The 11,004-nt window shown below is 41.7% G+C and overlaps 1 protein-coding gene across 1 annotated transcript in view; it reads right to left on the reverse strand.

The window, feature by feature from the left end:
• The window catches only part of ift80 (intraflagellar transport 80 homolog (Chlamydomonas)), a 43,745-nt gene extending 33,160 nt beyond the window's left edge, over positions 1–10,585 (reverse strand). The window contains exons 1-3 of the mRNA XM_080053726.1: positions 10,368–10,585; positions 8,136–8,246; positions 7,948–8,016 (exon numbers count right to left, since the gene is read on the reverse strand). Coding sequence (XP_079909852.1) covers positions 7,948–7,975 — 28 coding nt within the window. The 5' untranslated portion in view covers positions 7,976–8,016; positions 8,136–8,246; positions 10,368–10,585. The remainder of the gene's footprint in view (positions 1–7,947; positions 8,017–8,135; positions 8,247–10,367) is intronic.
• Positions 10,586–11,004: the final 419 nt, after the last annotated feature.

The raw sequence follows: 11,004 nt of genomic DNA on the forward strand, positions 1-11,004 counted from the left end.
GCTGAGTGGCCCACCACCTAGCAGCTAAGGAAATATTTTCCTAAATACAGGGGCAGAATTGCTGTTCCCCTGCTAGGTTTTTCACAGCATCTGTCAATCAGCAGGAGTGTGTCATCTGTTTTCCTATAAGTCAACTTTCATCTACCCTACATCTTTTTTTTGTCCTATAACTGAAAAGGAACTTTTTAAATAAGTCCTGCATCTCAATGAATCAATGAATAAGTAAGCCATTTGAATGCCGGAGAGAGATCTACCTTTGAACATTTATGGCACTTTTAATTTAAAGAAAAAGAACTTAACTGGAAGACAGAGTTAAATTACATTCAAGGCCTGACACACACACACACACACACACACACACACACACACACACACACACACACACACACACACACACACACACACACACACACACACACACACACACACACACACACACACACACACACACACACACACACACACACACACACACACACACACACACACACACACACACACACACACACACACACACACACACACACACACACACACACGCACTGCCAAGAAGAAAATAAAAACGTTTCCTCCTTCATTGTCATTTTTAATCATCTGGCTGGAGTAAAAAGGCAGCCTCAACACAAAAAAACAAGTCTTGCAAATTGTTAGGCGAGTGAAGACAGACGCACATACGTATGAATGAAAGTGCCTAGTCCTCTTCAACAGGTCTCTACTGCTCACTGTTTTACTCTCTGTCTCATTTCTTCTGTCCACAACAGGAGGCAATCTGATCCGGGAGGTCCAAAAACCATGAGTACTATATGTATGCATTTATGTACGCACGTGTGTGTGTGAGTGTGAGAGAGAGAGAGATAGAGAGACTGTAGCCCCTTTTACACAGCCAGTGAAAGCCGGGAATATGCCGGAATTTCGGTCCTCCACCCTGCTGTATAAATGCGACCGTTGCGGAACGAGGGAAGAAAGGTGCGAGAGATTGTTCCGGGAATTTTACTACCTCGGGGGGGTAGTAAGATTCCCGACACAATCAGTTCCGCCTCGCTGTTTAAATGCGGCCAGCTTGTTGATGCGGAACAGGGGGGCGTTTGACGTTCCATAGCCTACGTTCTAAACATGCGACCATGTTAGCAGTTGAAGGACGTGTGTTTAACATTAACCACGGCGGCCTGATGTCCCGTAAAAATCACCAAATAAAAGGAACGGCGTATAATCTAGCTGGTCATAAAGTCCACTGCTCAATCCAAAGCCCCACGCTTCATTTTGCAGAGGGTATGAGTCTATTTCTGCCCGGGGAAAGTTGTACAATGGGAAAGCTAGGCTAGGCTAAGCTAGGCTGCGACCGGATCGCCGCCGCTATTATTATCCTAAATCTGAGCGTATATCCACACTTTATTTCTGCCTCCAGTAACGTGACTTCACACACTGTGTGTATGTGTATAGTATGTCCGATTGGCAGATCTCTGCCCTCACAAAGAGACTCGCTCACAGCCAACATGTCACACAAACACACACACACAGACACGGCGGCCTGATGTCCCGTAAAAATCACCAAATAAAGGAACGGCGTATAATCTAGCTGGTCAGAAGGTCCGCTGCTCAATCCAAACCCCCGCGCTTCATATTGCAGAGTTTATGAGTCTATTTCTGCCCGGGGAAAGTTGTACAATGAAGTGGGAAAGCTATTGCTATGCTAAGCTAGTCTGCGACCGGATCGCCGCCGCTATTATTATCCTTACGTCTGAGCGTATATCCACACTTTATTTCTGTCTACAGTAACGTGACTTCACACACTGTGTATGTGTATGTGTAGGCTATGTCTGAATGGCAGAGCACTGCCATCACAAAGAGAATCGCTCACAGCCAACATGTCACACAAACCTAGACACAGAGGTGAAGCTTTTGCTTGTGATTTTGTCAGTTCGGTTAACAGTCCCAGTGATGTTGGACTCAGCGCGTAGCGAGATCAACTGGCACATCGTGGGGACAGTAAAATATGGCCCTCTTACTGCAAGCTCCAGCACTTCTGCTCTCAATTCACCGGCCAGTGTTGTTGTTGTAAAGCAGCTGACCGGCGCGGCGCTAAATGTTTACGTCACACCTGATGCTGTTTACAAGCACCTCTATCATTCCGGAACGCTGTGTAAAAGGGGCTACTGATGCGCCAGCAGGCCGGCGTTCTGATTCTGACATGGAGCCACCTTGCACATACAGATCTAAGCCATTTATCTACATGTGTGGACACAATGAAGGTTGAGATGATTACAAGTGTTTTGTCTTCTTAATATCTTAAAAGTTGGTCACAAGTTTCTTCACCGTGATTAGCTGACAACTTCACAGTTACATAAAAAAAACTAAATTAAACTGTGTACTAGCTTCCATGAGTAGCTTTGTATGCACCAAAGAGTTTTAATGTAACAAATATTTGCTTAGGCGCCTCACCCTTTTCCAAATTCTACCCATATGGACTTTAAGTTGAAAAGATAAAACAATCATTTGTTTACAGTTTAACTATCTAGTTGTGTTAAGTAGGTGCTAACTCATTACTATATCATGAAATAATTCTACAGAAAGACTGCCTCGAGTCCTGTGCTTTATAACATGACAAATACTCCCTTTTCTTTAATATCAAAACAATGGCATGTTGTGTTTCTTTCTCCAGGAAACAGTGTTAATTTCGTAGACTAAGACTATGACGAAAAATATTCGTCTACGAACCTTTTTCACGGACGTAAACTAAATAAAAACTAAATAAAAAGGCAGATGTGATGACGAAGACTGAGACTAATTTAACTGACACTATAGTCTACGAATAGGAACTAGACGAAACTGTTAGGGCGGGACGAATGGAGAAGAGATCCAATCAGAACTACTGTTTTTGTGGGACAAGTTGGGAAGAAATCCAATCAGTGCAAAGCAGCGAATTCAACCCTGTGTCGGTGAAAATCGACGGGAGACCGCGCAGGTGTGAGCGGGTGGAGTGAGCCGCTGTGCTGAAAAACTCTGCGGTATGATGGACAAAAATGATAGTCAGGGATATCCTGCCCGTTAACGATGTCTAGGGGAACGGCTAAGTTCCGCGATCTGTTTGTAGTAGGCTCTGTCTCGAGTTTGAATACACAGAGCCATGTGAAACTGCCGCCTCAGTCCGTTAGTTTCTGTTTTTAAGTTACAATCAACTCCGACGCATGGACAGCGTTCAATTAAAACCTCTAATTGTATTAGCCTATCTAAAAGGCTTTGATGCAAAAGAAGTCCGAACACACACAGCGGCAGCAGTGTTGCTTGAAGGAAGGCGCAGTTGCTCAAATTTATCAGCACCTCAACTGCGTGCTGCTGCTGCTGCTGCCCAGGGGCGGCCTTAACGATCTCGGGGCCCGTTTCAAGACCTAGTGTGGGGCCCCCCACTTTTTTAAAATATTTTCTTTATTTTATTTTATTTTATAAATAATGCTTGTGCATGCTCCCCGCAAAAAGAAAAAATATTGTGGAATCCAGTTGGTTCATAGACAGATCATGAGATAATGGACCCCCGGGCACAGGCTCTTAAAGCCCCCCTTCCCCTCTATCCAGTCAGGTACACTGATTTTATGTGAGATTATTACTAATGAAATAGAATACATGTTTTGTATTACAACCATTAAATCTGTGTCTGTATTGCATATTCAAACCTTAATATCATTCAATGAAGAAAAACACTTAGTCGACGAAGTCCGCTGTAGATTTAGTCAAACTAAAATCTGATTATATTTAGTAGACTAGACTAAGACTAAAATATTTTAGATGACTAGAATAGGACTAAGACTAAATGGTGTGATATTCAAAAGACTAAGACTAAATCAGAATTTGCTGCCAAAATTAACACTGCCAGGAAGCAATGTTAATAGTGCACAGACACAGACCATGGCATGCATAGAACATAAAACGGATTCGACAGGCAAAATTTTCCTTTTTTCTTTAACTATTCAGTCTATTAAAGCAGCTCCGAGTAACATTTGAATATCTTTTAAACAGCCTCATGTTTCCTCTCATAATCATAAATTACCTTTAACAGCAAACGAGACCATCAGTGCAAAGAAAGACGTTTTTATATAGTTTTTATTACTGCATTTGGTCTGGTCGCACACTCAGTCCGATTTTCGGTTCACGCGTGCATGCTCTATGGTCACATATCCGTATTGGTCGCAGATTTCAGTGTGGCACAACAACATGATTTGAGAAGCCTATCCCTCCAGGTGAGGGAAGGGGAGCGGGAGCCTTGTTTGAGACAGTTATTTGTCGTCATAATGACTGATAACGGGGCTGAACCATCAAAGAAAAAAAAGAAAATGCAATGAAGAAAAGCTAAAAGGGAGAGATAGGCGGGCGGGAGGGCGTTGCCAAGCAACGTATACACAATTTCACGGGAGCGAACTAGACTCCTAAATGAATGAGCGGTAGCCTACTAAAACAAAGTTTACTTTGCCTCACCAGCATCATCAGATGACCATTATTCATTTGAAATAGTCATTATTTACAACAACATAAACACATTACCTCATCGTGATCCATACTAACTGCCATCTCTCGTTCATTCGCTTTCTGTGAGAACACGTAATCTTTCAGCTCCGTGAGAGGTGACTGCATCAACTCATTGCAATCAGGTGTGTGTAGCACTGACTGGCATTAGTTGATGCTGTGTCACTAACCACTCTCACGGAGCCGAAAAGAGTACGGTGCCCTCACACTTTCAACACACGGACATGCACTATATTGCTTCCTGATCATTTGAATCTCGCACGCCCGGCACAAGCTAGAAAACAGCTTCACGACAGCTGGCGTCGTAAAAATACTACCGCTTTTGTCCAAAGGGGACGCCAACGTGCCATGTTACTCGTAGTGGCTTTAATGGTAAATGATAATCTGCAGCTTTTATTTCGACAATACAGTACAAAGAATGCATGCATGTGCCCCGCTTTGTACACTTGCTTTGTCATTTTTGGTGATCATATACAATCATATGAAAAAGTTTGGGAACCCCTCTCAGCCGGCATTATAATTGACTCTGCTTTCACAAAAAATATATAAAAGTGGTATGTCTTTAATTTACCAGGAACAGCTAAGCACTGGGATGTTTTCCAAACAAAGATTTTTTAAAAAGCAGTATTTGGTTGTATGAAATAAAATAAAATGTGAAAAACTGGCTGTGCAAAAATATAGGAACCCTTGTGGTTTTGTTGATTTTAATGCCTGTAACAGCATGTAAAACTGATGACTTTAAACACAAAGTTGGTTGGATTATGTTGTTAAGCCTTGAACCTCATAGAAATGTCTGTTTAATCATGAGAAAATTTATTTTAGGTGCCTAAATGCAAGCTGCACTTCTCATTAGCCCCTTTTACACAGCCAGTGAAAGCCGGGAATATGCCGGCCTTTCGGCCCTCCCCCCAGCTGTGTAAATGCGACAGTTGCGGAACGAGGGAAGAAAGGTGCGAGTGATCGTTCCGGGAATTTTACTACCTCGGGGGGTAGTAAGATTCCCGACACGATCAGTTCCGCCTCTCTGTTTAAATGCTCCAGCTTGTTGATGCGGAACTGGGGGGCGTTTGACGTTCCATAGTCTACGTTCTAAACATGCGACCATGTTAGCAGTTGAAGGACGTGTGTTTAACATTAACCACGGCGGCCTGATGTCCCGTAAAAATCACCAAATAAAAGGAACGGTGTATAATCTAGCTGATCATAAGGTCCGTTGCTCAATCCAAACCCCCGCGCTTCATTTTGCAGAGTGTATGAGTCTATTTCTGCCCAGGAGAAGTTGTACAATGGAAAGCTAGGCTAGGCTAAGTAAGGGATAAAGTATAGCGAACGGGTCACTTGCTAGAAATAAAGACCGACAAGCTGAAGCAGGAGCCCGACGCGCAGCGGAGGGCTCTTGTTCAGCTTGAAGGTCGACCTAGTAACGGGGGAATAGTCTGCTCGCCCCGCTAGACTGTCTGCTTCAGCTGACTGAAGGCTCCGGCTCAGCTGTTAGCCACAGAGCTACTGTTTTGCTAACATTCCGCCGCCGCTATTATTATCCTAAGTCTGAGCGTATATCCACACTTTATTTCTGTCTACAGTAACGTGACTTCACACACTGTGTGTATGTGTATGTCTGATTGGCAGATCGCTGCCCTCACAAAGAGACTCGCTCACAACCAACCTGTCACACACACACACACACACACACACAGAGGTGAAGCGGTCGGATTGATTTAGTCAGTTTGGTTAACTGTCCCAGTGATGTTGGACTCAGCGCGTAGCGAGATCAACTGGCACATCGTGGGGACAGTAAAATACGGCCCTCTTACTGCAAGCTCCAGCACTTCTGCTCTCAATTCACCGGCCATTGTTGTTGTTGTAAAGCAGCTGACCGGCGCGGCGCTAAATGTTTACGTCACACCTGACGCTGTTTACAAGCACCTCTTTCATTCCGGAGCGCTGTGTAAAAGGGACTACTGATGCGCCAGCAGGCCGGCGTTGCTTGGTTCTGTGTAAATAACACAGAAGCAAGCAAAGCCGGCATATTGGAGTGATGTTGTTCCGTCAATATGCCGCAATCTCTGTGTAAAAGGGGCTTTTGACTCTCTGCTGAAGTGAGACAGAATGGGATCATCAAAACAGCTCCCAAAACATCTGAAAAACAAAGATTGTTCATTGTCATGGTTTAGGGGAAGGCTACAAGAAGCTTTCCCAAAGGTTTTAATTGTCAATTTCGACTGTAGGGAACGTTGTCAGGAAATGGAAGGACACAGGCATAGTGGCAGTTAAACCCAGGCATGGCAGACCAAGAAAAAAACAGGAGCGGCATAGGTGGAGGATTGTGAGAATGGTTGCACACAACCCACAGATCACCTCCAAAGACCTGCAAGAACATCTGGCTGCAGATTGTGTATCTGTACATCGTTCAACAATTCAGCGCAATTTGCACCAAAACATCTGCTTTTTATAAAGACCAAATAACTTAATTTTTGTCTCATCAGTCCAAAGCATTTTCTTCCAATATGAAGTTGGCTTGTCTAAATGAGCTTTTGCATACTCCATGCAACTGTATCTGTGGCGTGGGCGCAGAAAGGGCTTCCTTCTCATCACCCGGCCATACAGATGTTTTGGTGCAAATTGCACTGAATTGTAGAACCATGTACAGATACACAATCTGCAGCCAGATGTTCTTGCAGGTCTTTGGAGGTGATCTTTGGGTTGTGTGCAACCATTCTCACAATCCGCCGCATATGCCGCTCTTGTACTTTTCTTGGTCTGCTAGACCTGGGTTTAACTGCAACTGTGCCTGTGTCCTTCCATTCCCTGACAACGTTCCTTACAGTAGAAATTGACAATTGAAACCTTTGGGAAAGCTTCTTGTAGCCTTCCCCTAAACCATGACAATGAATAATCTTTGTTTTTAAGATCTTTTGGGAGCTGTTTTGATGATCGCATTCTGTCTCACTTCTGCAGAGAGTCAAAGAGAAGTGGAACTTGCATTTAGGCACCTAAAATACCTTTTATCATGATTAAACAGGCCTTTATATGAGGTTCAAGGCTTAACAACATAATCCAACCAAGTTTGTGTTTAAAATCATCAGTTTTACATGCTGTTACATGCATTAAAATCAGCAAGACCACAAGGGTTCCCATATTTTTGCACAGCCAGTTTTTCACATTTTATTTAATTTCATAAAACTAAATACTGCTTTTCAAAAAATCTTTGTTTGGAAAACATCCCAGTACTTAGCTGTTCCTGGTAAATTAAAGACATACCACTTTTATCTTTTTTGTGTGAAAGCAGAGTCAATTATAATGCCGGCTGAGAGGGGTTCCCAAACTTTTTCATATGACTGTATATTTACTGTATGGATAGCAACACACAAGCACAAGCCACATTTGCATCTTAACTTGAGTGAAGTAAAGCTAAAGGGTCTATAGCTTTACCTTGGCTGGCTAGAGTTGAGCGTAACATCCCGCTTTTTGACCAGATCTTAATTTGTCCATCTTCTCCAGCTAAGTAAACATGGAAACAGATGACACTGACCTTAGCATACAGGAATTAAACAACCAAATTCACAACATTCAAATGTCATTAAATAACAATTTTATAGCAGGCTACCAGTCATCTTTACCTGTTATGAGAGCAGTCCCATCATAGTTCCATCTTCCAGCCAAAACAGCTCCTTTGTGTGCTTCAACACACTTCTCAATGCGCCCTACCTTGGAGACCAGGTGGAACTTCCCTTTAAGACAAAGAGAGGCTTACTGAATGGCAGTTCCACACTCCAGGTCCCGGTTGATGAGAGTCTTTACAGTCTATAATTTAGAAACACTAGTGTCTGCTTTGATTCACTGGCTACTACGTGGCTGTCGTCTTATATAAAGAATACAAGTTGCATTATTCTAAGGGATTTAGGTTGCTGCGTTAGGCAAATGGGGCCGAAAACTTTTTTATGGCAAATCCAAAAGGAGAAAATATTTAGTCCCAGAAAACGAATCCGGCACTATAAATAAAAGCATAATTATAACTATCAATCGACTAACACACAATTAGCATCAAAGCTATTTTTAGCTCCCAATTAAATTTATAGCATAAGGCGGATGAGTGAAACTAAAGGGTTTCTGTTAGCTGAATTAGGGCAATTTTCTATTTGCTAGACACGAAGGGTGATCAGGCATGGAGACAGTTATTGAAGACGCTAGCCTAACATATACTTTGTGGTAGTGTGTATTAAAAAATTCTGAATGTTCTATGTAATTTCTGGTGGCCTAAAACTGCAAATCAGCATGCTGCTGCTCTCTCCCATTTCTAAATTTGGACATCCAAACAAAAGTGGATGTTTCTGGTCCAGCAGGTAGTGAGTGTAACAAGCATGCACATTTACACTGAAAGAGTCTTTAAAATATTTTTTTTTAAACATAAAACATAATAATTTCTCACTCACAATTATCTGTGTAGCCAAACATGCTGTCGCAGTGCTTTTATCTGCTGAGTTGTTAGTTTGCTTGTTGTCTGGCAGGTGGTTTTTATGATATCTTATCATGACAACTAACCCTTAATTTACTTCTATTTATACATGGTTTGATGATGCGTCTGTGTGAAATTCATTATGACCCCTCTTTGTAGTTCCACTGGGTAAAAGAAAATGAGACTGACGGATTGTTCTGTTCCAAACAGAAGGCGCGGTTAAGTCCTTCATGCTTAGTTTGGCCCTTTTTAGGACAAGTCTTCTATTCCACACAATACCCTTCCTGGTATAAAAGAAAATGATGCATCTAAGTTTTGCAATTATGCTGAGCCATTTTGAAATATTAAACATCCCCAAAACAGCCGACAAAAAAACTGGAAGAAAGTCAATTCGCATAAGCACAAAACTGAATTTCATATTTGGCAGGCGAAAGTGTGGCGGACTGATCAAATAAGGTTAGGAAAAACCACAACCTTAATATTGAGTCCTCCTATCCAATAAAGCCATGGCTGTTGGACTACATACATGTCCATCGGTCTTTTCAACTATACTATAATATTATTAATATTATATTAAAATTGTGCGACAAAATGTCTGTGCAGTGTTCAGTCACAAAGAATAAAAATCTGTCGGTGTGTGTAGTTCAAGCACTAACTATAGCAATACTGATGATTGTTTAACTGTAAGAAGGCAAGACGCAGTAGAAAGCTGAAAAAAAAGGTATCTCTGAGTTTTCACTACTCACTGGTCTGCCAGAGAAAATTGCTGCTTCAGTTTGTGGGTGTGTTTATGCAACCCTACACTGCCATTAGTGTTGTGACCACACATTGCCTGCCATAACAGAACCTCCATATTCTGTGTGTTTATATCTAATATAGGCTGAAGAAGAAACATAAGTAGAGTTGCCAAGTTTGGTATTCAAAATAAACAGATCTGATGCAAACAAAAATCCACCTTTAGCGATTTAACATTGAAAGCAGTGAAAACTAGGATGGGCACATTCTTCACTACGAAAACTAAAATATGCTTCTAGTGTGTATTTGGGGTGATGGTTTAACTATAAAAACTAACTTTGGAGTTGTTTATTCTTCCATCGATTGATCAAGAAAGATGCTGTCATTATACTCAATAGAATAAGTAGAATTAAACGTATAACATATAGTACTGTAGTCATATATTGTGCATAGTTGCTGTAGTATAGTATCATAAAACATTAGGCAAAAGGTAAAGAATAAGACCAGGTGTAAACCAAAGTGGTCCAAACTTTTAGCACTTATCATAAACAACTTATGAAGCAAAACAGACCTATTTGTTCTATGTCTGAACTCCCCCAAAAAAAGCCCTGCACTCAACAGTCCACAGGTGTGATTTTTGTTAGAGAATGAAAAACCTTACCATCAGTACTGGTAAGGACAAAGATCTCAGTCTGGTTCTGTTTCTTGCCACCACCGGTTTTGGGGAACCAGTGTAGGTCCGTGGGGTAAATGTCCTCTGGCAATTTGACAACCAGACTGGTCTCACTGGTCAGCAGGTTCCACTTGAGGATCTGATGGTCCTCACTGCATGAGTACAGTTCATCTGCTGTAGTCCAGCCAACACAACAAACAAGTTCCTTATGTGATCTTCTATTAAGGAAAGTGATTCAGGTGGGTTATTGTGGTATGTATTTTAACTGATTGTATGAAATGCCAATGTAGCTTCTAAAATTAATAAGATTACCTGAAAAATATAATGAAGATATTCGAGATTTTGTACAGGCTAGACGTTAGGTGTTGTGAGTCAACCATGTATTAACTACTGTTGTATTGCTAGCTAGACCTACTTCTCGAGGTGCTAACAATGATGATAATGTACAGTAATAGGGTTATTTACGTTGTGTTACGTAAATACATTTGAGCTGTACAGAAACACAAAAATAAGGCTAGATAGATAACGACATCATGAAAAGGATATGTTTTGGTTCCTGTAGCAGCGAGGTTTTCAATCTCATGGTGGATGTTTGCTCTGTTGATCCCTAAACGAACAAGAAATT

Source organism: Ammodytes marinus, assembly GCF_949987685.1.
Source record: "Ammodytes marinus genome assembly, chromosome: 3".
Classification (NCBI taxonomy): Eukaryota; Metazoa; Chordata; class Actinopteri; order Uranoscopiformes; family Ammodytidae; genus Ammodytes; species Ammodytes marinus.